This window comes from Leptonychotes weddellii, chromosome 10, assembly GCF_054177405.1.
Source record: "Leptonychotes weddellii isolate Sample4059 chromosome 10, ASM5417740v2, whole genome shotgun sequence".
NCBI classification, from domain to species: domain Eukaryota; kingdom Metazoa; phylum Chordata; class Mammalia; order Carnivora; family Phocidae; genus Leptonychotes; species Leptonychotes weddellii.
In genome coordinates, this window is record NC_138378.1 from 22,933,363 (window position 1) to 22,958,843 (window position 25,481).

The 25,481-nt window shown below is 47.0% G+C and overlaps 1 protein-coding gene across 3 annotated transcripts in view; it reads left to right on the plus strand.

The window, feature by feature from the left end:
• The window catches only part of FKBP1A (FKBP prolyl isomerase 1A), a 22,028-nt gene extending 3,742 nt beyond the window's left edge, over positions 1-18,286 (plus strand). For 2 of the 3 annotated variants that reach the window (XM_006727502.3, XM_081833003.1), the window contains 3 exons: positions 11,930-12,042; positions 15,091-15,255; positions 17,186-18,286. In XM_006727502.3, coding sequence (XP_006727565.1) covers positions 11,930-12,042; positions 15,091-15,219 — 242 coding nt within the window. In that variant the 3' untranslated portion in view covers positions 15,220-15,255; positions 17,186-18,286. Of the gene's footprint in view, positions 1-11,929; positions 12,043-15,090; positions 15,264-17,185 lie in introns of all 3 variants that reach the window. The other variant, XM_081833002.1, reaches the window with a different exon arrangement.
• Positions 18,287-25,481: the final 7,195 nt, after the last annotated feature.

Sequence of the window (25,481 nt, forward strand, 5' to 3'; positions counted from 1 at the left end):
TAACCTGGCTTTCTAAATGAGAAGAACCAGGGGTCCCTCGGCCCCACCTCCTCAGAAGGTCCACTTGGAGGGCAGCTGAGGTGGCCACTCTCCTGCAGCCCTGTCTCCAGCCCGTTGCTTTTCTTTCACCTCTGCCTCCCCCCTTCTCTCTGCTTTCGTCCACCCACCCGCCTGCTGGTGTTTCTTGGCTGCTCTGATGTTGGGAGGAAGGCTCATCCCCAGAGGCTCCGCACACGGGTCCGGTACCACCCCCACCGCATGGTGTCTTCAGTCAGGTGGGCTGTACTGTTCAGGGGGGCTGCGACAGGACCCTTTTCCTTCCTGCAGCTGGTGCTTATCGAGCAGCGGCAGCAAGCCAGGCACTGGGGACATGGCCAGTGAGCTACATAGGCAAAGACTTGATCTGGTGGGCCTTCCCTGGGGTGACAAGGCCGGTGTGAATGTCAGGTGGCGAGAAGCACTGGAGAGATGAAGGCAGAGTGCGGGCTTGGGGAGGGGGTGCTGCTTTTGGTGAGGGTGGTTGGCAAAGGCCTCGGACAAAATGACATTTTAGTATTTACCCAAAGGAGGTTGGGGAGCTGGCAGAGTGCTGCCCAGGGCTAGAGTCTTCCAGGCAGAGGGCCTGAGGCTGGGGCATGCTTGCTGTTTTTGGGGAACAGTAGGGAGACCAGTGTGGCTGGACTGGGTGGTGGGAGGACGAGGTGATGGTGGGGCCTTGTTGGCTTTCTCTCTGAGTGAGGTGGCTGCCATCAGAGGGTCATGAGCTGACTTGGATTTTAACAGGCCCCCTCCCTTCTGGCTACTGTGTGAGCATTGAACTCTTGAGGGCAGGGTCAGAAACAGGGTTCTGGTTATATCCTGAGCGCCGTGTGCCAGCCTGAGCAGGAGGGAAGAGGTGGTGCCAGGTGGACGGTGAGCCCCAAAGGGGATGTGAGGTCCTTTGCTGGGTTTCGGACCTTGCCTCTGCCATGTAACATATTACGAGCGCGTGGGCAAATTGTCCCACTTGTGTCAGCTTCCGTGTGCCCTCTGTAAATGGGAGTAATAGCCTGCTGGGGGCGACTACGTTCACGGGACTGCCTGTGTCCCAGGCACTGGGTGATGTATCCCCGCCACTCCTTCAGCCAGCCAGCACCACCTGGCATGCCTAGAGTGAGAGAGAGGTGTCAGCGCTCAGCTCCTGGAGTGGCCCAGACCCCGGCCTCCATTCCTTTACACATAGGGAAGTAGGCACTGATCAGAGAGACAGGTCTGAGTGAGGGTTCATGTTCAAACAGGCCTACACATTACCTACCGAATAGAACATACTGGCTAAGAAAGGTGTAGCCGATCTGCTAATTGTACGTACCGAGGGAGGTTGTTAGCTTCTGTTTCCCTTTCCTTGTTTTGGTGGACACAAGAGAGGCAGGGTTGGGCTATACCAGCCTGGCTGTGTAAGTCGAGGTGCCAGTCCTTTTTTTTTTTTTTTTGGTTGAAGTATAGCTGATACACAACATTTCGTTGGTTTCGGGCGTACAACCCAGCAGTCCAACAAGTCTGTGCATTACGCTGTGCCCTCCACCGGCATAGCTGCCGTCCGAGGGCGTCCGTTCGTTTTCTCCTCACATTTCCTGAACGTAATGGGGTTTTAACATTTTGGAAATAGACCTTGCTCTGGAAGCATTATTTTCTTTCCTCTGGGATTGTGATTACCAACATACACAGTCACGCAGGTGTCCTGTTCTCTCCTTGCACAGGTAAGAGCAGAAGGCTCGCTTGTCTTAAGTGAACTGAAGGCCCTGTAGCATACTTGTGTGTATGTGTAACTCTTATTTGTGAAGTTTTCAGACATAGAGAAAAATCAAAATAAATACCGCTGTGCCCACGGCCTAGATTCTGTGATGGTTGACATTTCGTCATGTTTGCCGTTTTCTGTCTCCTTAGAGAATAGACACACATGTATGTGTAATCTGTGGGGTTGTTCATAGTCACTTGAGCTGCACACAGCACGGCACTTCACCTCTGAATACTCGAGAGTGCTCTAAGAATGAGAATATTTTCCTTATCCTCCTACCGGTCATATCTAAGAAAACTTAAAATGATTTAAATGTACCTAAAGCCAAATTCATCTTGAAACCACCCCAGATGTCATTAAAGTGTTAGTTTTTTGAAACCAGAATTCTTTGAAGGTTTACTCACTGCAGTTGGATATTGTGTCTAGTCTCAACCTAGATGAGTCCTCACACTGGTGTTTTTCCTAATGACCCTGGGTTTTCAGAGAGAGCAGGCTTGGGGGCGCCTGGGTGGCTCAGTCAGAGAGAGCAGGCTTATTACCTTCTGAATGCCCTGCGCCGGTCCCCGGTTTGCTCCGGTGTTGTCCGACTCCCGCCCCCACCTGGGGCGTCTTCCATCACTTCACACGTGACACCCTGTACTCCATGCTCGGCACACCGTGGGGCACCCCCCTGCTTGTGCTGCCGAATTTGATCTCTTCTGTAAAGGTACATTTTCCCCTTTGCAGTAGGCAGACAGTCTCTGGGGTTCTCAGGCAGCTTGCCTGTGCCTGGTCCTCATCCACCTTCTGCCTCTGTTATTGCACCACTGATCATTCCTGCTGGAAGACAGCATTTCATTGGCATTTATGGAGTGGCAGTTTTAAAATTCCTTTATACCTTCTACGTTTATCAGCTGCCGTTCCATAAAATAGGGTAAAGCTTAATTCTTCTCCTTTAATTACCAAATTTTAAAGTGAGGCATTTGTTTTGTCATCTTCCCCAGTGGTGACAAATGACTCCCCCCCACCCCCATTGACTTGTTTTTTTGTTGTCAGTATACTATGGACTCATAAATTTCCTCAGGGCTTAAAATCATTGATATTCAGTATTCTTTTTGATACTCACATTGTCCCAGATTTGGCCAGTCGGAGCCCCTTGGGCTGCCTCCGGTACCTTTTTGATATGCTCCGCTTATGCCTTAATCACTTCCTTGGTTCCCCCTCTCTGGTCCTGGCCTCAGTCATCTCTCCAGAGAGCTCTGGTTCCTTTCAGTGGGTCTCATAGACTTTTTTTTTTTTTCATTAACAGCTCTATTGGGTATAATTTATGTACCATGAAATTTATCCATTCATCCGTAGGCTTTTTAACTTGAACATTTTTGGTGGTTAAAAACTGATTTTGTGGCAGTAGAGCATGTGACTTGATCTTGGGGTCGTGAGTTCAAGTCCCATGTTGGGTGTGGAGCCTACTTAAACTGATTTTATGAAGTGCTGATGGGTTCATTGTATCTGTAAACTAGGGATCACTTGTCTGCCTTGGGATTTTCTCTAAAAATAGTCTTGTCACCTGCTATTTCTCATGGAAAAGGCCAGGGGTATTTTGGATAACTTAGGCATGTACTATGCAGTTCTCCCTTTGGTGCTCATGGTGATGTTCATTTTTCTCTTTTTCTTCTCCTGTTCTTCTACCTGCTGAAGAACTCAGCTGAGTCCTTGTATTCCTTCCTTCCCCCAGCTCCCTTTAACTTCAGCCGGATAAATTCTAGCAGTGCAAAGACACTGAGGAGGAGGGGGAGGAGGAGGAGGAAAGGGAGTGGGGTGTAGGGACAAATAATCCGCTCCTGGGTGCTGCCATCTCTGCTCTCCCTGCCTTTACTCCTCCCCTCCCAGGAGCTCAGACAACCCTGACCTGCCTTCACTTCCTGACCCACCAAGCCTGTCCCTCCCAGGGAGCTCTCTGGCCCTGCACGTAGGTGCCACCACTCCCCGCCACAGGCAGGCTCTTATCAATCACAGCTTACAGGGCACCCCTCATTGAGTCTCCCCTGACTGACCCTTGGCCAAAGTGGTTCTTCACACATGAATACAGCCTGCGCCTCTGATTCTCCAGCAAAGTGCCCGTCCATCTCCTTCATGGCCTTGCTCACCGTCAGGCTGTGTATAGTTGCCTCGCCTCTTTCCCCAGTGGACTGCAGGCCTCAGGAGACCAGACCCACACTGGTGGTGGTCTCCAGGGTCTCTCCCCATCAGTGCCTGGCATGGAGTCACTCCGGTCATTTAGGACTCTAGCAGAGGTGAACAAAGCCCACATTCCTGTTATGTTTGGTATAATATTTCTGTTTCCTTTAAGTTAGAATAAGAATGAGAAAATTACGTTTTGGACTTTGCCCCATTCCTGTGGATTAATAAAATTGTGACTACTTCCTCTCACACCTGCTACACACAGGTCAGCACACGAAGCCCTTCCCTCAGTCATTCATCAAATGTGTTAGGAGCTGGGGAAAGCCTCGGCCTTGCCCTTGAGGTGCTTATCTTGAGGGAGTGCCTTCCCCTGTGCCTACTTTTACAAGAGAGATGACTTAGCAGCCCACACCTGGGGTAGAAATGCCCCTGGTCTTGGACGTGTATGGCTTAGGCTGGTAGGAGAAAAGAGCTGGCCAAGTGAGTGCAAAGGCCTGGAAGGGGAAAGTACTTTTCTATAAGTACTTACTGACAAAACAGATGTTTTGTGCAAGGCACTGTTCTAAGCACCAAGGATACAGAAATGAAGAAGACATAACACAGTCCCTGTCCTCATAGGTCTTACGCTGTAGTAGGAAAGACAGATAACAAATATGATTAATAAGCAAAAATATATTGTACATTAGCCAGTAAGCACAAAGGAGGGGACAGGAGAAGGTTGAGATTTTAGCTAGACCTGGGAAGACTTCGATGAGAAAGTAACATTTGAGACAAGACCTGAAGGAGGTAAGGAAATAATCCATGTGACTGTCCGGTAAGAGCATTTTAGGCAGAGGGAGCAACAGGGACAAAGGCCCTGGGGTGGGAGTATCCCTGGTGTCTAGAGAGAACAGAAGGAACCTGTGTGCTTGGAGTGGAAAAGCGTGAGAGTCATCAGAGATGAAGTCAGCGGGATGCCAGCATGGGGTGGCAGCCCTTGCAGGGCTTCTAGGCCATTTTTAGGACTTTGGATTCTATTCTGAGTAAGATGTGGAGCTATGCAAGGGTCTGGAGCCGAGGAGTAATAGGGTCTGACTTGTATTTTAGGAGAATGTCCTTCTAGCTGCTGTGCCAAGTTTAAACTGTAGGAGAAAGAGGCAGAAGCAGGGACACCGGGGAGGGGATTACTATAATCATCTGGAGCCAAGCCCCAGAACTCATGCCTTTGCCCATTATACCCTACGGCTTGCCGCCTCTGTGTTTTCTGGAAAACAGAAAAAAAGAAAAGCTAAAGATCACACATATTTCTACCATTACCAAATAGCCACTGTTAAGTATTGTTTTCCTTCTGTGCGTCTCCCCGCTGCCCCGCCCCAGCCCCATGACATATAATGTGGCAGTCCTTTTATTTGTATTGTGATAAAGTGGGCAATGGAAAGGCATGCCCACAAGGTCATGCATTCTGGTTCATGTTCTGAGATCCTATGTGTTCTTCCCATCATGGGACCTCCTTTGAAAATACACTTTTGGTCATAGAATCGAAAAAGATTTAGCAAAAGGTTAGGAGCATTTCCAGATAAGAGATGGGATACGTTCTTGCACTGGGTTTGTGTGATGGGGAGGAAGAAGCTGGCTCCCTCTTTGGGTAGGCACTTGACCTTTGATCATATCATGTGCATGGAGTTCTCAGAACTCCCAATTCGGGAAGGTTGCCCAGGGAATGCAACCACAGAGGCCTGGAAATGGAGCAAAGACCTAAGCTTTGGATTCATACCTCTTAGCTACCGCAGGGTGGAGAATCTCTTTTCACTCATCATGACGGGGACAAGTGGATAGCTGATCATTAAAGTGACATGGCTTCTCTAAACATTTTATTTCATTTTATTTCAAATCCAGACATAAATCATTTGCTAAAGGTCCACATCTTTCTTTTAGGATGGCTCTTCTGGTAGAGTTTCCCATCAGAGTTCTTACAAAAATCTGAATTTTGGATTCTTTTAAAGTCAAAACAGTAAGGACGAGGTCATATCAGTGCCAAACCTTTCTAGATTTTTTTTTTTAAGATTTATTTATTTACTTTAGAGCGAGATCGGAGGAAGAGGGAGAGGGAGAGAAAATCCTCAAGTAGACTCCCTGCTGAGCACGGAGCCTGACGTGGGGCTCAATCCCAGGACTCTAAGAGCCGAAATCAAGTCAGATGCTCAACCGACAGCCACCCAGGCGCCCCAAAAAGCTTTCTAGGTTTTTAAGATTTCTTTCTTCAATCATACATTAGTCTCATTCACACTCAGTTATTCACTAGCAGTATTTTTTGTGAGTTGCCTTTGTTGAGTCTTTCCAAAGGGTCAACTAGGACCACTCTTTTTTCTTTGCATACTGTTTGTTTTCTATACTCAGTAAGTGTAACTGACATAAATGAGCCTGAGAGTAAACATAGCTGACCGGCCATTGGTAATAAGCATAAAACACACGTGGGGAAGTAGAATGAGGGGTGACTAGATACTGGTGGCTGAAGGCTCCTTGGCTGTGCTCGGGCTGTGCAAGCTGTGGTTTGTAGGAGTCTTTGGCGAGGCAGTTAGGTGAAAGGTGGTTGAGGGAGCTTCTGTATATAATGAGGAGGAAGGGAAACAGCCCAGCCTGGGTCAGTATGCCCGTCTGCACCTGGGTCAGTACATCCATTTGGGAATGTTCCAAGGGGCTTCAAATGCATATCTGCAGAAAAATTGGTGACTTTCACTTTGGTTTCCCCTCCTCCATTCAACCACTGTACTTTTGTACTTAAGAAAATATCTGTTGAGGGCGCCTGGGTGGCTCAGATGGTTAAGCGATGGCCTTCGACTCAGGTCATGATCGCAGGGTCTTGGAATCGAGTCCTGAATCAGGCTTCCTGCACTTTGGGGAGCCTGCTTCTCCCTCTGCCTCTCTCTCTCTCTCTGTCTCTCATGAATTAAAAAAAAAAAAAAAAAAAAACCTGTTGAGTTGAAAGCAGAAGTCCTTTCTCCCTCTTCCATCTGTAAATGGCAAGAGCTTTATTTTGTTTGGCAAGTTTGGAGTGTGGGATGTTCTGTTTTGTTGTCATTGTTGGATTTAGGTTTGGGCTTTTCGTCTTTAATTTTAAGACTCTCTCTAGTTTGAACCCTGTGAAATGCTGCCTATGAAACCCCCTGCAAAGAGGCCAGCAGCAGCTGAGAACCACATGGTGAGCCATGAGCCTTAAGTGCCGCGGGTGTGAAGCCCTCCCTTCAGGTCCTTCGATGATTCCCCTCCCCACCCTCGCGAGGGTCCAGGGGGCTCTGCCTTCCATGACGCGCTGTTGCGTTATTAGTGAAATAATAACCCCGTGGTCCTCTTGACTCTCCAGATCCTGGCCCTGGGTCTTCACCACTGCTTCTGTGACTTGGGCCAAGTACCAAGAGCATAGTCCAGGGGCACTTTGCTCAGCAGCTGCTGGCCAGGTCAGCCTTTGCTGGTTCCTTCTGAGCGAGCACACCCTGAAACAGGTGAGCAGCAGGAACCAGCAGGCTGCTCTGGGGGAGGTGCACTTGAGATTCTTCTCCACATCTTTTTTTTTTTTTAAGCCCTCCTGCTCCCTCTCCAAGGATTGGAGTCTGATTCTTCCCCATAAGAACAGCTGAATCGTTTGGGAGGCAGCTCAGATGAAGGTGACATCAACGGTCTTGCAGCCAGAGGCTGCTTCACGGTCCCTCCTGCAACCATAGCTTTTGCTCCTTTCATGGTCCTTGTGCTTTTAGCTGGAGACCCCCAGGTTTTCCCATTTTTTTTCCTCACTGATTAGTCATTTAAAGGTGCTAAAAGTAAAAACTGTCATTCTGGGATTACCCCTCAGATTCTTCCTACCACACAGGGAAGAGGTCTAAATATGGAGGTCTTGTGCTTGTCCTGCTGGTTCTTAAAAATTGTGCAGGCAGAGCCAGTCTTAAAGTGGGCACGAGTGCTGCCAGCGTGGCGGGTGCCAGGGGCTGAGCTGACCCTCGCAGGGACGTAGGACTCTGAGGCCCCGTTTGTGACCCCAAGCTGTGTTGAGTCAGGAGAGACAAAAACGTCATTCTCGAAATGGAGAATACGGAGCTGTCCCAGGCAGTCTGTGGGGCGTGAGGCATAGGTTTGTGTGCAGCCAGAAATGAAATCCGTCAGTGCTGCAAATAGAGGGCCATGCTGGGGATGGGTTTTGCTAAGGGTGGCCTCTGGAGCTCAAGAGTGTCAGCTGTCATGTCTGAACTGTAACCTCAGTTGCCTTCTCTCATCAGAGCGTGCTTTGTTGGGAAATTCTAGGAAATTATGGCACTAACTTGGCAGGTGGTTTTGCTGTTCAGGGGCTCCAGGTCCCGGCACACAGATGTCCAGAGTTAAAATGGGAGCAGCGGCTGAGACTTGACGGGCCGCCTGCTTTACTTGCTCCCTCCCTTTATGGAGGAAGTACCTCGCCACTGGCTGCCAAGTTGGCTGTAGGAGGGAAACACATGTAAGATTTTAGTGAATCTCACTTTTTTCCCTTTAAGAAAAACCCAGTTTTGTAGAGGCATAATTGACATCCAGGAGACCGCTCATGTTTAGTGGGTACAATTTCATAAGTTTTGATATGTTTCTTTGTTATGCTTTGAAACCTCCTCTTTCTATCCCCAGCAACCCCCTGGCCTGCTTTTCTGTCAGCAGAGTTTACATTTGCTAAAATTTTATATATATGGAATTGTACAGTGTATAGACCAGTGTCTGGCTTTTTTTGCTCAGCATAATTGAGATTATTATGTTGTTCCGTGTTATCAGTAGTTCATTCTTTTTTATTGCTGAATGGTTATCTATTGTATGGATGTACTTGTTTATCCATTCACCAGTTGGCAGATGTTTGGGTTGTTCCAGTTTTTGGCTATTCCAAGTGAGTCTGCTATGAACATCTTTATATGTCTTTTTGTATGGCTGTCGTTTCTCCTGGGTATTTATCCAGGATAAATGGAATGGTCAGATCATATGGGAGGTATATGTTTAACTTAGATGGCCAACTGTTTTCCAGAGTGGCTGTTCCTTTCTATATTCCCTTCAGCAGTGTGTAAGAATTCCAGTTCCTCCACATCCTTACCCCAGTGTATGATATGATCAGTCTTTTTAGTTGTAGCCATTCTAATAAGTAGTAGTTGTATCTCCTCGTGGTTTTAATATTCGTTTTTATAATGACTAATCATGTTGAGCATCTTTTCACATGCTTACTTGCCACTTGTATTTTTTTTTTTCAGTGAAGTATCTGTTCAAATCTTTCACCCTTTTTTAATTGAGCTATTTGTTTTCTTATCGTTGAGTTTTGTGAGCTCTTTATATATTCTGGATACAAAGTTCTTTATCAGACATGTGCTTTGCAAAGATTTTCTCCTAGTCTGTGGTTTGAGTTTTCATTCTCTTAAAAAAAAGGGCAGAAGTTTTTAGTTTTGATGAAGTTCAGTTTATCCTTTTATGGATTGTGCTTTTTGGCCTCATATCTTAAGAAATCTTTGCCTAACCCACAGTCACAGAGATTATTTCCCTGTGTTTTCTTCTAGAAGTTTTATAGGTTTACGTTTACACTTAGGTCTATTATCCATTTTGGGTTGATATTTCATTATGATGTGAAGTATAGGTCCAAGGTTTTTCTTTTTGCCTGTGGGTATCCAGGTCCAGCCCAGTGTAGTTTTCGTGTCTGGAAGTTTGGTTTGACTCTTACTGTCCTTACATCTCTGTCAGTTTCGGGTGGTTTCAGTTGATTGATCAGTCTCCTCATTGTGGGTCGTGTTTTCCCTCCTGTTTGCATGCTTGGTAATTTTGGATGCTTGACATTGTGAATTTTACCTTTTTGGGGTGTTGGATATTTTTATTCCTATAAATCTTCTTGAGCTTTGTACTGGGAAACACTTAAGTTACTTGGAAACAGTTTGATCCTTTTGTGTCTTGCTTTAATGATTTGTTACGGGGGTCTGGAGCAGTGTTCAGTTTGGGGCTGATTATTCCCCACTACTGAGATGAGACTTCTGGGTATCCTACCCAGTGCCTCATAAACCAGGATTTTCTCCAGTCTGCCTCGGGGAGCAGTCATTGATGCCACCTCTGTGTAAGCGCTGGGCACTGTTCTTTCCAATTTGGGGTAGTTCTTTTCCTGACCTTAAGTAGTTTCCTCAAACACACGCACTGATTAGAATTCTGCTGAAAACTCAAGAGGGACCCTCTGCAAATCTCTAGGGATTTCACTCTACACCTCTCTCCTTCCTGGTTTGTGTCCTTTGGACTCGGAGCTGCCTTGAGCTCCATCCAGGTTCCTCTCCCTGGAAACGCCCAAGGGTATTAGCTGGGCAGTCCACGGGTTTGCCTTGTTAGTTTCCCCTCAGGGATTACTCTCCTTTCTTGCTGTGTCCCGTGTTTTAAAAACCACATTTTAGCTATTGTCTGTGTTGCTTCTCTGTCTCTCGCTCTCTTTTTATGTGGGGGTTTTGTTTTGTGTTTTATTTGGTGCTTTTTTATTTTTTGTTTTTGCCTTTTCTGGAGCCAGGCCCCACTACCCACTGACTCTGACCATGGGTGGGTTAACTAAGCCTTGGAGTTGGTTTCCTTATTTTTGTTTTAAGCAGGCTCGGGTGGGTGGATGGAAGGGCTTTCTGCCTGGTCAAAGGATTCTGAGACTCCAGACTGCTCGTTGCCTACTCTCACCCTTAATGCAGGCTTCGAGTAGGTCGGGTTCAGTGTGTGCAGTAGAGCTCAGAAGGGACGGACTACCGTGAGAGTTCTGGCGGGCGGACATCTATTTTTCTCCCAGCTGCTCATTTATAGGAAACTACTCAAGTCCTGCCATTTGTCATTTCTTCTATCAGCCATGATTGTATTCTGGGGAAGAGATGGGCTCCGTGGACACCCCAGCTTGCTAGTTCTGGGGCCCCAGTTCCTGGCCCTGCACTGACTTGGCAGGGGTGGATCCCCACCCTCCTGTCTACCTCTCAGTCCTCAACCCCCAGCTCCAGACTTCAGGCGGCAGCAGCACCCACTCTGCTCAAGACATCTGTCTGCCTTCCTGCTCTGTTAGGACAGCAGTTCCTGTCCCCGCCATTGCCCATTTCCTATTTTGTCAAAGTTCAGCTAGTCTGGTGGCTCTGATAAAGCTCTCAATTGATCTCTGCTTCCCCATCCCACTTACAAGGGTTGACATTGTTTTTTACGTTGGGGTTTACGTTAGGATTTCCCTCCTTCTCTGAAAACATCCGAACACAACAGAATTCTGTGTTTTGCTGGGTCTTCTGAGTGATACTTAGAACGATCATGGGCACCCACCCTCGGCCTCCAATGAAATCTGCCTTGCGTTAGTTGTAGGTCAATAGCTGGCTTACCCCCTTCAGTCTGGGATGGTGCTTTGACAGTTCAGGACCTCAGTGACGGCTATCTCATTGGCTGACTCTGGCTTCCAGAGAAACCACTGCGATGGTCCTTTTTGAACGAGGAGTGGCAGGTATCTGTTCCTCTCGTGGCCTCTCCGTCTCTGGAAGTCCCCCTTTTGGTAGAGGCTTCCACTGTGGTTTGTCTGGCTTCTGGGACACTGGAGTAGTTGAATGAACATGGCTTTGGGATTGACTGCTTTGGCAGGTTGCTTCACACTTCCCTCTGCCTCACTTCCTTCCTCTGTGAAATGGGGGCAGTGCTGGGGGAGGATTGAGTAGGTTCATGTATGATGGAAATTCATGTCGGGAGCGTGGACACTTCTCCATTCGCAGGCCAGGGCAGACAGCTGCCTGCCTCTGGTGGTCAGCTTACTGCTTGGAGTTGGGAAGAACATTCACAGCCCCTGGGGAGGGGACTATCCCAACTCCGTAGAGGCCCACTGAGGATGCAGGAAATCCTCCCTGGACACCGCACTTCCTCCTCAGGCCCCCGGCAGCCCTGCCAGGCCCTTCAGCGCCGGCGTCCGGGATGGGCACTCTGCTGCCGGTTTCTGACTCGCCTCATGTCATCACTCCTTGTTGCTCATGTTACCACTGCCCTTTTTCACAGGGATGCTTGAAGATGGAAAGAAATTTGATTCCTCCCGGGACAGAAACAAGCCCTTTAAGTTTATGCTAGGCAAGCAGGAGGTGATCCGAGGCTGGGAAGAAGGGGTTGCCCAGGTATGCTCTCGTTTGTTTTGTTTTGTTTCCTAGTGTCTACCTTTTAAATGATGCTTCAGGGTAGGACATTCATATGGTTCAAAAATCAAAAAAAAGGTGTGAGTGGAAAATTTATTTCACTTCCATCCCACCCCATCTTGCCAGTCCCCTCACCCCCAGCAACTCATGGTATTTTTTTTGGTAGAGTTTCCTTAAGCATTGTACGAAAACATACTTTTTCTCTTTTTTTGCTGTAGACACACACAGTGTTCTGCACTTTGCTTTTTCATTTAATCTTTCACACTGTATATATCCGGACATAAAAGAGGAGGAAGCTCTCTTCCCACATTCCCTTAGGTGGGTGTATTTTATTTATTTGATCAGTAGAGTACCCTGTTGATGGTCATTTCCAGTATTGTGCTATTATAAACAATGCTGCAGTGATTAATCTCGTGTGGACTTAATTTTACATTGTGTCAGTGTTGCCATAGGCAGATTCTCAGAAGGAGGGGTGAGTGGTTCACTGGCTGTGTGCACTGTATTTTGACCTAGTGCCAAGTTGCCATCCGTAGGGATTACACTGAGCCGCCACCAGTGGGCTGGGAGGGTGCCTGTCTCCTCCCAGCCCCGCCAGCAGTGTGTCGTTCAACTTTTGGATTCAGGACAATACAATGAGTGAAAAACGTTATCTTGGTGTGGTTTTAATTTGCGTTTGTCTTATTATTGGCCATGTTGTGTCAGACCCCTTCTGAGAGGTCATACTCATGGAGTCATTTTGTTTGTCTTGAGTCTGTTTCCTCAGCCCTCCCTCCCCATTTGTGTCAACAGCTTTTGTTCTGCCGACACGACAGAATTCCCAGTGGACAACAGGGGACTCAGGGGTGCCAAATTTCAGTTGGGTGCTAGCCTTCCATCAAGCTCAGCAGGTTTTTTCCCGGCACTAACCAGGTTCCAGCGTCCTGAGACTCAGGGAGCTTTAGAGTCAGCCCTGCATGATGGGTAATTCGTCTGTTTCCCTCTCACGGAAGAGAATTGAGATGTAACCAAAGTGGAGAGAAAGATGTCTTTCTCTTTTCCAGAATACACATCGCTCTACTTCTTCTATAAACCATCACCGAGTTATCTCCAAGTGAACTGCTCAACTTGCAGAAACTTTAAGCCATCCCGCTCCCAAGGGTCTAGATTTCTGTCCCTGCAGAGTACAGGATTCGCAGTGCAAGAATGAAGGAGAGGATCTTTGTGGTTCACTTCCCTTTGGAAACCTCTGTCCCTGCTGCCCGCGTCTGGCTGGCTCTGGGTCTGTAGCCCATCCCCCACGACCGTGCCAGCCATTGTCCACACCACAGCCATCTTCTGTGGCTCTTCCGGCACTGGAACAATAACTGTGTTGTGTTCCAAGAGCCATGGCTGCCACGGAGATAGTGTTATCAGCCTGTTTGACATTCCAGGCTTGGCGAGGCCTGACTGGGTGTTGGGGAGATGCCCAGTCTCCTCCCGGACCCACTGTGCTTGGGGGTCAGTCACAGGCCTGTCACTTGTGAGAAGTCTGGGTGGTCTGAGACCTGCACAGAGCATCTTTGAAACTCCACAGGATATTTCTTTGAGTTAAAAGCACAGGAAGAAGGGTGCGGGGGGGGGGTTGTCTTATGCCCCTTTTCCCTTTCTTTTGATATTGTTGTTTTGCTCTTACGTGTTTACAAGTACGCGGGCCTGCCACAGGTACTGTTTGGGCAGCTTGCTTTTTACCCCCTCTGTGTCTTCGCCATCTTTCCGTGCTCTTAAGGCCACTGTGTTCTTTCTAGTGGCTGACCCCTGGTGCGGATGGGTCTGTGAAACCGCCCCCCTTCAAATGGGCATTTGGGTTGTTAGCAGAAGATTCTGGAAGTGGAATTGCTGGGTAAAAGGACACGACTGTTCTGAATTTCATTAGATTAAGCCATATGCTTTTTTTTTTTAAAGATTTTATTTATTTATTTCAGAGAGAGAGAATGAGAGAGAGCACATGAGAGGGGGAGGGGCAGAGGGAGAAGCAGACTCCCTGCCGAGCAGGGAGCCCGACGCGGGACTCGATCCCGGGTCTCCAGGATCATGACCTGAGCCGAAGGCAGTCGCCCAACCAACTGAGCCACCCAGGCGCCCTAAGCCATATGCTTTTAACTGCCCTTACCACCCTGGTCCAGCATGTCCCGGTTTCCCAAAGGAGACGTGAGGAGCACGGGTTCTGAGTCACATTCGAGTCTGAGCGCAGCCTGCGGCTTCATCTTAGTCACTGTCTCTGGGGCCGGGTCAGAGATCCAGGAGCCCCTGTCGGGAGGCTGAGCAGAGAGTACTGAAAGGATGGACATACAGCGGAGAGCCTGCTCACCGTTCAGAAAATACATATTGAAACTTATTTATATATTTGATTAGGAAATGAAAAAGTACAAACGTATTTTTAAAAAGTGAAAAATTTCCCTCCACCCTGGCCACTGTACTCTCTTCTCCCCATGGAAAAATGCTGGTATTATTTGTGTCCTTCCAGAGATGTTTTCTGTTCATAGAGGTAAGGTGCAAATATACAAATATTTCCCTCTTTTGCCTGCTATACATGCTACTTTGTAAAATGTCTTTTTTAAAGTTTTTCTGTATGAGTTTAAGTATAAAATATAGAAAGTACAGAAAAGCAGACTACCGCAAATAGTACTTTCTGTGTACGTGTTTTCTTTTAAAGCAGAGTTTTGGTCAAAGTACTCCTTTTTTAAGAGCATAGATGCCACTCACCACGTGAAGGCCCAAGTGGCAGCCCTGGTACAGTGCTGGCTGCCCAGAGTCAGGTCAGCGAGGCCTGCGCAGAAAGGTGCATGTCATCTGTGTTGGGCCCCTCAGAGCCAGATGCAGGGATCGTGCAGCCTGATGGCCATCCTCCAGGTTCTGCACCAGGAGGTGCCCGGGCCCCGGGCACCCACATGGTCCCTAGTGTGTCCGAGTACCGTGATGCTGGCTAAGGGACACCCCAATAAACAGCCCTACTGCTAACAGAGACAGTTGGGAGTGCGTCCACTTGAGTCTGTCTTTTTGTTCTTTTCACAGATGAGTGTGGGTCAGAGAGCCAAACTAACCATCTCCCCAGACTACGCCTATGGTGCTACTGGGCACCCAGGCATCATCCCGCCAAATGCCACTCTCGTCTTTGACGTGGAGCTTCTGAAACTGGAATGACAGGAATGGCCTCCTCCCTGAGCTCCCCATTCTTGGGTAAGGAAGTGAGTGCTGAAGGGTCTTTTCCTACCTTTGTACCTCCCATGTTACACCCAGTGCTTGGTGGGTAGCAGAACCAAAAATGCCACGGCTTTCTTTTCCCCCTACATTCTTGCCCTCTTGGGTAGCATTTCAGTTTTAGTTATTAGTATACACCTTGAATGCAAAAGTTTGTCACCCTGTGGAAAGGGATGGCGTATGCTCTCCAACAAACTCATTGGGATGGGGCAGCTGATAGTAGCTATTTAAATGAAGGATGTTTTTATATTTAACTTAGAAACTAAAACTGAGTTGGGAACCAGAAATGTGGCCAAATTATAATGCCAGCATTTTAGTTCTTTAGAAGGAAGACTGTTGAGGACTGCTTACCGTGTCCTAGTGCGTGCAGCCCCCTCGCCATGTAGAGCCAGGCCACTGCCCGGGAGGGCGTGTGAGAGAGGCACTGTCCCCCTGGGCCGGCTGCCTCGGGGCCAAGCCCGGGATACTGGAGCACACAGGCCCGCTTACTTTCTGTGGCTGGAAAGGTGAGGCCGGGGGATGCTTGTGAAGCACAGCGGGGCTCTCAGTCCTAAGAAGGGATCTGAAGAGTTGATCAGCCTTCCTGTGTAACAGGTGAGGGAACTTAGGTCCAGAGAGAAAGACCTTACTCAGGGTCACTTCCAGGCAGTGGCAGACTAGGACCGGAACCCCTCTCCTGCTTCTCCTTCCTGGACTTGTTTTCCTTCCATTTACCCTCGTCTCTAGGAAACCAAACTCAGTGTCTTAATGGCTCATAACTTTTCATGTGGGTATCAGAATCATAAAACACACGAATGCTGCCATCTTCTTTCCACTTGGCCCCAGAGCTCTAGGTTTGCCCCCCTCCTGGCCCTGGAACCAGAGGACCACAGCCAGGAGCTAGGTGAGAATGCTTTTGTTCAAAAGCTGTCACAAGTGGCTGCCAGCCTGTCTCTTATGGTCTAACCTTGTCCTGCCGTGGACTTCTTTAAGTACAAGGGCTTTTTAAATTCTTAGCTATTTTCTCTCTGTGTGGTTTGAGCCCTACATACCTGGGTCAGGTTTGGCGACCCTGGCTTCTCTACTTGTCATTCTCACCCAGAGGGAACTCTTAACATTTTACAGAGCCTCTGTCTGCCTGAAGGTCTACACTTAGTCCAAACCCTCTTTCCTGTTCTTTGAGAGCTGAACCCTTTTTGTACTGTAATACTGTACTGTAAATAGTACTGTACATAAAAGTATTTGAAGGGAGCCTTGGAATTACGCTGATTTGGGTACAGGCATTCTGTAAATCTGGTAGGATGAAGGGAGAGAGGGCTACGAGTCACCCTGGCCTAAGCCTCCCCCCACACCACCAAAGAACATCTCAGAGCTCTTGCACAGGTCTTAAAGGAAAGCCCAAGAGCACGCCTAGAAAGTTGTAGGTTTGAGTAAATGAGTAAAGACCACAGACACTTCCTAAATCTCTTCAACCTGAGGGATGTACCAACTTAGTGCTGCGCACACGAAAGTCACATAGGAAGCCTATTCGAAGACTCTCCTGATGCCTGGGCCACACCTTGGACCAGTTAACCACAATTACTGGGAGTGGGAGCCAAGCATGACACGTTTCTAAAGCCCCCAAGTGATTCCTATGTGCAGCCAAGTTGGGAGACCCAGTGATAATGGGGAACTGTTCCGGCTCTCCTCAGCAAGGTAGTGTCACCTTAGGTTTAAAAAAACACTACCAATTTAGGCAGGAAGGAGACTGCTCACCTGGGAAGCCAGTCCAAGCCCAGCAGGCTCTCCCCAGCTGGAGCAGAAGTAGCTGGTTCCAGGTGAGACCTTGCAGCTCCTGGGGAAGGCACTTGATGTGGCAGACAGCCCGCGTCTGTCCCCACCGCACACAGCATCGTGTTGCTGGGACTGACAGATTTTCTGTTCCCCACAGATGTGCCGTGGAGGGATGTGGCGCCTCCAGACGCGCACGCGCGAATCCGTACGGAGCTTTTCCTGATGTTCCACTACACTCTTTGTATAAACATCGACCCCGACTGAATGTGTTCTGTCACCCGGCTTTGCTCTTTCCCTTTCTCCTCGTATGTGTGTTGACCTAAACTATATGCCATAAACCTCAAGTTACTCATTTTATTTCGTTTTTGTTTTGGGGTGAAGGTTCAGTTTCAGTCTTTTGGATCTAGGTTTCCACTTAAGAATTAGTCAAGTATTAACAGCACAAGTAATGGGTTAACTTTAGGATAGGAATTGGTGTGGGGGGGTGGGATGCAAGAATCTTTATTTTATTTTATTTTTTTGGATGAAATTTGTATCTATGATATATTAAACATTCTCGCTGCTTCGCTGCAAAGCCATAGCAGGTTTGAGGTGCTCTCGGGGGCCGGATTACTCTCCCAGCTGAGAGATGTCCTTGGGTTGAATTAAAAGCCCTGCCTAAAACGGAAGCGGAGCGGGGAGAGCCTCTGCCTGCACTGCCCCGCCTCAGCCTCCCCTTAAAGCCTCTGCCTTTCGAAAGCAGATGCTCTCACTGCGATGTAGGACACTACAGGTTCCTGTCCCCAGGCCAGCAGGGGCCTCTGAAGCCTTCTTCGCGGCCTGGCGTTTTGGTTTGGTTTTTTCCATCCTGTGGTTTTTCTAACGGATATTCAGGACTTTTTGTAATCGCATAGCTATCCAAGCTCCACTTCCCAAATTTTAAGAATTTTAATCGAAAGTTTAAATTGAAGGTGCTGTTTGTAGACACTTAACACCCGATGAAAGCCCAGCCATCATGACAAACCCTTGAGTGTTGTCTTGAGAAAATGATGCTGGTCATCACAGCTTCAGCATCTCCTGGTTTTTGATGTTCGGCTCCCCCTGCTCTTATCGGAGTTTCCTGGCTTTTCCTCCTCTCCCTCTCACCCCTTTGCTGTCCTGTGTAGTGATTTGGTGAGAGAGATTTTTGCTGCCTACCCCCCACCCCCACCTCCCCGCACTACGTATGAGTTTCAAGTTTTATTATTGCAATAAAAGTGCTTTATGCTGGCTTTTCTCAGCTCCGTGTGATGGTGATTACTTTCAGGTGCCTCCTGGGCCATTTGGTACAGGGGGGTGGGGTAGGGGCCCTGCCGGTGGGGATGTCATGTTGGAGATTGCGGCTTGGCGAAAGAACTGTAGCAGGAACATCCTTCCCTGTGGGCCCCTCTGGGGGGTGGGGGGGGTTGTAGGTTTGCATCTTCACTGGTGGAAGAACTGTCAAGGAGCCCCCCCGCTCCCCCATCATCAGACGTTTTTTTAAATATGTGTTCTGGGTAGAGCGTTCTGCTGGGTTCTCTGGAGTTACCAAGAAGTGGGAGATGCAAGCGGCTCTCAGGAAATGAGCTACCACCCAGCTGGAGAGGTGCTGCAGCAAATTGATGGAGGGTTATGAAGGGAAGATTGGGGTTTTAAATCAGTGTTCCTTGGTGACATTGGTGTAAAAGTTCTTTGTCGTGTGGGCAGGCTAGTTGGTTCCAGTAGCTTCTCTGGCCCCCACCCTGTGTGTGCTAGTAATACTCCCCTCCTCCCTTGTGATGGAGACCATCAGTAATACTCCCACACCTGTCGAAACACAGTCCATCCCTTTATTAATTTAAGTCACTGGAGCCATATTTCAGGGTCATGGCTTGTTTTTTTGCAAAACTCCCGTATAAAAATTGTCAAACAACGATTGAAAGATTTTTATAGTGAACACTTGTACACCCACCACCTAGATTCTACCGTAAACATGTTATTGTACCTATTTATCACATATTTATCCATCCCTCTATGAATCCATCCTTTTATATCACATTTCAGAATGTCAGACATCACTGCAATTCCCTCTAAATACATATTAGAATTCCGTATTTGTTTATATTCTTGTACCCTACAACACTGTCAAGATACAGACTATGACCACCATCTCAGAAAATTCCTTTATGCCCTTTCTCAGTCCCCACTCTGCCCCCAGAGGCAACATTCGTTTTATTTTCCTACTCTAGTATTGCCTGTTACTTCTGAATTAAATTTAAATGAGATCCTGTACTAGGTGCTCTTGCATTCAGCACTCAGTGTGATGAGACCTTCACTCAGAAACACAGGGATGCTGTTAGTTCGCACTGAACTTAAAGTTAGGACTGTGACTAGTTACAAGGTGAAAGGGACTTTGCAGATGTGATTATGCTATGAACCCTAAGGTGGGGAGATTATCGTGGTTTGTGTGGGTGGGTCCAGTATAATCACAAGAGTCCTTAGGAGTCCGAGGAAAAACATCTGAAGATGCCTTGCTTGCTGGCTTTGAGGATGGAAGAAGAGACTAGAAGCCAAGAACTGTGGTGGCCTCTCAAAGCTGGAAAACACAAGGAAACTTCTCTCCCCTGGGGCCCAATGAGACCCATTTTGGACTTCTAATCAATCTCCAGAACTAAGATGATAAATGTGTGTCGTTTTTAAGTCACTAACTTGGTGGTAATTTGTTACAGCAACAAGGGGAAACTAATATGGAGCCTTTGTTTCTCTCTCTTTTTTTTTTTTTAAAGATTTTTAAGGGGCACCTGGGTGGCTCAGTTGGTTAAGCGTCTGACTCTTGATTTCAGCTCAGGTCATGATCTTAGGGTCCTGGGATTGAGCCCCGCATTGGGCTCTGTGCTCAGCGTGGAGCGTGTGTAAGATTCTCCCTCTCCCCCTGCCCCTCCCCCTGCTCGCTCATGCTCTCTGTGTCACTCAAATAAATAAAGTCTTAAAAAAGATTTTTAGTTAATCTTTACATCCATCATGGGGCTCTAACTCACAACCATGAGATCAAGAGTTGCATGCTGTACCTACTGAGCCAGCCAGGTGGCTCCTCTCTTAGTTTCAACGTGTAACAGTTTTTTGTTTGTTTGTTTTAAGATTTATTTATTTATTCTAGAGAGAGCACAAGCGGGAGAGGGAGAGAGAATCTCTAGCAGATTCCACACTGAGCGCGGGGCTTGACGCGGGGCTTGATCCCACAACCCTGAGATCACAACCTGAGCCCAAAATGAAGAATCCAACGCTTAACCAACTGCGCCACCCGAGGCTCCCTGCTATATGTTCTTTATAACTATTTTGAAGAGGGCTGTAAGTAAGATCAAATGAATGTACTAAATTAACCACCTTGCTAAAGGATAATTTTTGTTTTTAAAAAGTAAAATCATGACTCAAATACAAAATGAACATGTTAAAGATTTTATTTAACTTGTTCATTAATGAGAGAACAAGTAAGATGTTTTAATTAGTTCAAGGGAGAATCCAGAGAAAACATAATAATATAATTAGCCCAGTAGGAATGATGAAAAATTTGCTTAGTAGGATACACAACTGGCAGAATTGGCCAGTATCTACAGAGTAATAATCAGTTACACTTAGGACTTTACAGGGTGCGGTTTGCCTATGTATGGACAAGAATCACCTGCATGATCTGTTTCCTTCAATCTACATCATTATAAAGTAGCTTAAAGAGTATGTGGGCGAGATAAAACACTCTGTTAAGTGCGGGCGGGTTGGGGGGACCTGTTTCAAAGTCTTTCACAGTGTTTCCTGATGCCCTGTTGTTGGGGATTTCCAATTCTTTGCTTTTATTAGAACAAAAAGCCAATACGTCTTTGCATGTGTTAATTTTTTTCTTTTCCTAGATACCTTGATTCTGTAGGAAAACATACTAGGAGGATTGTAGGGTCAAAAGAGATTTTGACTTTCAATTTACATTGCCAAGTTGTATGAACCTTTTTCCCCCCCCCACGGAAAACAAACCCCCTCCATGTCCCACTGCAGAAAATACCACTTCTATGGGCTCTTAAAAAAAAACCCTCAAACTTTCTTTTCCAGATGCCCTCCCTTCCCCCACCCACCCACCCACTTTTCCCTTATGTTCATTAGCGAGAATGAAATCTGTGGAGGCTAGACCAGTTGAGGACTCTCTTCCCAGTACTGGGGAGGGGCTTAGACTCCTCTGAAGCCCAGAGCCCCGAGCCCCATAACAGACAGGGTCGGGTCTGTTAAAGAAGCAGGGGTATCCTTGGGCGCGCCTAGAACTGGTTTATATTTCTACTGACTGTATTTTCATTGTTTTCCTTCTTGTTTTGTTTTTGAGAAGCATGGTGGTTATATTCACAGTCCTAGGATTCAGGAAAACTTCTGCTTCTGACCATTGCTAACTAAGGCTGAAACACTGAATTACCCTGTTTCTGAGGTTTTCCATTCATTGAATGGACTCGGGGTGGGGACCATGGGTGGTGGGTCAAAATTCAACTCTAAAATTATAATTATTTTAATTGAATGATCATATGAGAAACTCCCTGCAGGAAAGCAGCCACCCCCCACCCCCAATAACCATGATGACAGTTTGACTACAATTAAGCATCCTGTCGACCCCCGCTTGCTCCAGGAAATGGCTGGCCACAGAAAACTCTCCACCCTTTCCTCTTTTGAAATGTCCCCAAACTGCTCACTTGTCCCCTTGCAGCTAACCAAGGATTGCCAAATGTATTGGAAGACCCGTGAGTCTCCCTCACACCACTGATCCTACCCTTGTAGAATGGTTTTCGCTGAAACAGCATTTCCTTTTGACTCGATGAAATATACTCCCTGACACCTTTGAACCCCTGCTGAAACAAGGGTGGTGGCAGAAGGGTTCTCTTGCTGCAAGTTTATGAATAAACAAGCTTTGTTAATATTGTTTTGGACCTAGATTTCTCTTTGACCCGTGGGATGCGTGCCTGTAAGCATACTGCCCTTAACGCGAGCCAGCTTCCTGGATGTATGTGGGTTCACTTTGATCGACAGTGTTGGACTACAGTGGTCTCTTAGATGCCATAGTTTAGGGGTTCTCATTCAACCCTTTGATTAAATTCAGTGAGTTAATGAGGGACAGCTGACACCAAAATGGGTTAAGATGAAAATGCCGAGGGCAGCCCTCGCCTGGCTTCTGCCCGAGTGTGGCCTGATGAGTTCCTCTGAGTTCCCTGAGTCCCGCGCATGCACGGGGCAGATTGAAGACCGACCCATCAGAGGCGGGGCTTGCTGCAGCAGCTCTCCCGCAAGGCACCCAGGAAAGCAGCTGTCAGCTTTATTAGGAAGGTAGAAATATTTGCCAGTGGGTATGTAGCATGGGTATGCGATTGGATCCGTGTGCTAATTACCGCTGTAGTTCACCTATTTTAAAATTAATGGAAGGCAGTACATGCCCAAGATGTAGGGAAATAAACTCAGTTGACCACGGTATATTTATGGTATGCCAGCCCCGTGATTAATGCTTTTCTAGGTGTCAGGAGCAAATAACAGGATAGGACCAAGAAAGGCACTACCAGCAAGGACCTTAAATTCTAGTGGAGACCCAAAATGTGAATAAATAAATAATGTCAGGTATCCAAAGTATGAAGTGAAGTAGCCAAGTGCGGCTTGGGGGAAAACTGTTCCAGGTTGATGGAACAGCAAGTACAAAGGTTCAGGGTGGTGAGTTAGGGGTACTGGGAAGACGGTAAGGACCAATATGGGGAGAGCAGAAGTATGAAGGACAGGATTGGGCAGGAGCCAGGTAAGGCAGGGCATTAAATGTGACAGTACCGTGAGCATGATGATATCATTGGTGGATTTCAGCAGAGAGTGATGTCTATTTGTTTTTAAAAGATGTCTCTGGAGGGGCTCCTGGATGGCTCAGTTGGTTGGGTTTCTGACTCTTGGTTTTGGCTCAGGTCCTGATCTCATGGGTCATGGGATCAAGCCCTGTGTCGGGCTCCATGCTCTGAGAGGAGTCTGCTTGAGATTCTCTCTCTCTGTCCCTCCCCTTTCACACGCACACGCACACTCTCTCTCATTCTCCCTCTCTCAAATAAATCTTTAAAAAAAAAAAAAAAAAGATGTCTCTGGAAAGTGGAAAATAGACTGAAGGGGATCATGGTAGTTAGTCTCCAAAGGTGGCCCCCAGTGATTCCTCCACTCCCCTTGAGTCTGGGCTGGCCTTGTGGCTGCTTTGACCTGTAGAAGACAGTAGAAGGAATGTTCTGGGACTTCCAAGCTCAGGCCTTAAGAGAATTCCCTGCCTCTTGGAACACTAGCTCTTGGGTCCAAGCTACACAGAGAGGCCACATGGAAGAGAATTGAAACCCACAGCCCAGAGTCCCAGCTGAGGACCCAGCAAAGATGAGTGAGCCACTTGGACATTCTGCCCACAAATGCCCACAGCCCCAGCAACATCACATGAATAGAGGAACGACCTCCCTCAGCTCAGGAAAACCAAAGAATTATGAGATTTAATAAATTGGTCTTTAGGTGGCTTATTTCCTAGCAATGGATAACTGAAATGGGGGCAAGGGTGGAAGCAGGACACCAGTGAGCTAGCTGTTGGAGTCATTTAGGCCAGAGATGATAGAGGCCTTGACCAGACTGGTAGAAGAAGTGAGGATAGTAAGTAGATTCAGGGTACACTTTATCAATGTAACTTTTATCCTGGACTGTGAGGGAAAAGTCAGTAGAAAAGCGGCAGCTCCTTGCCTGGCTCTCTTAACTCCAGACCACTCCTTAGAAACAACTATCTGAAACTCTTAGTTCTCTCTTTGACAGTGACCATCATTTTGCACCAATTGCTTATACCGGTTTGGTGGTGGTGGTGGTGAGGATTAAGAAACAAAATAAAGGGGCGCCTGGGTGGCTCTGTTGGTTAAGCATCTGACTCTTAGTTTGGGCTCAGGTCATGGTCTCATGGGTTGTGGGGATCAAACCCTGTGTCAGGCTCTGTGCTCCGTGGGGAGAGTCTGCTCAAAGAGTTTCTCCCTCTGCCCCTCCTCCCACTCTCTCTTACTCTCTGTCTCTCTAAACTAAATAAATCTTAAAAAGATTTAAGAATCTTTAAAAGAAAGAAAAATCTTCATCTTTAAAATCTTAAAAAGAAAGAAAAGAAAAGAAGGGGGCACCTGTGTGGCTCTATACGTTAAGCGGCAGACTCTTGATTTCAGCTTAGGTATGGTCTCAGGGTCCGGGGATCGAGTCCTGTATCAGGCTCCATGCTCAGCGGGGAGTCTGCGTGAGGATTCTCTCCCTCTCCCTCTGCCTCTCCCCACCCCATCCCTGTCAAATAAGCAAATCTTTTTTAAAAATCTCAAAGATGGGGCACCTGGGTGGCTCAGTCGGTTAAGCATCTGCCTTTGGCTCAGGTCATGATCTCAGGGTCCTGGGATCAAGCCCCGCATCGGGCTCCCCGCTCTGCAGAGAGCCTGCTTCTCCCTCTCCCTCTACCTGCTGCTCCCCCTGCTTGTGCTCTCTTTCTGTCAAATAGAGTTAAAAAAAAAAACCTCAAAGACATAAAGACAAAAGAAATGATTAATAGATGTGACCATAAAAAAACAAAACTGTATGCAGAAAGACAGCATAACCAAAAGATAAGCCATAATGAAAATATTTGCAAAATTTTAAAATCTCATACCCTAAATATATAATATATAAACAATTATAATAAAAATACAAAATAGATACATAAAATAAATAATATAGAAACAATTCTAAAGAAAATGACAATCTAATAGGAGACACCATTAAGCTGCTCTAAGAATTTCACATTAGATTGCTCTGTCTTGATGCCTCACTTTTAGCTATCTTCTTGTATGGCCTCATTCTCCAGTGGATGTGCCCCGCCTTCACAACTTGGTGTCAGTTCCATAGTGGGCTCTGATCCAGAAGATGAGAGGAGATACTTCAAGGCTTCTTTAAAGCCTTGGCTGTGGAACTCACACAGTATCACTTCTGCCATGTTCTGTTGGTTAAAACAAGTCACTCAGCCAGCGCAGACTCAAGGGGATGAAGAAATAAACTCCTCTCACTGGGAGGAATGGCAAAGTCACATCCCAAAGGGGTATGGTAAAAGGGAGTTGTGATTCACTGGGGACCATTACTATAATACTCTACCACGTGATATCCAAAAATGTCTTTCTTCTACCCTCACAATTGAGTGATAGTTTAGTTGAGAATATTATTGTAGATTGCTAATTATTTTCGCTAAGAATGAAGGCATTGCTGCACTATCTTCTAGTTTTTTGGTGTTGTTGAGGTGGGTGATGCCATTTTGATTTGTTTCTTTATATGTGATTGCTTTTATTCCTCTGAAATCTTCCAGGATCCTCTGCTTATCTATGGTATGATGAAATTTCATAATACGGCCTTGTGTGGGTCTTCTTTTTTTTCTTTTCTTCATCTCCTCCAGTTTTGCATTTACTATA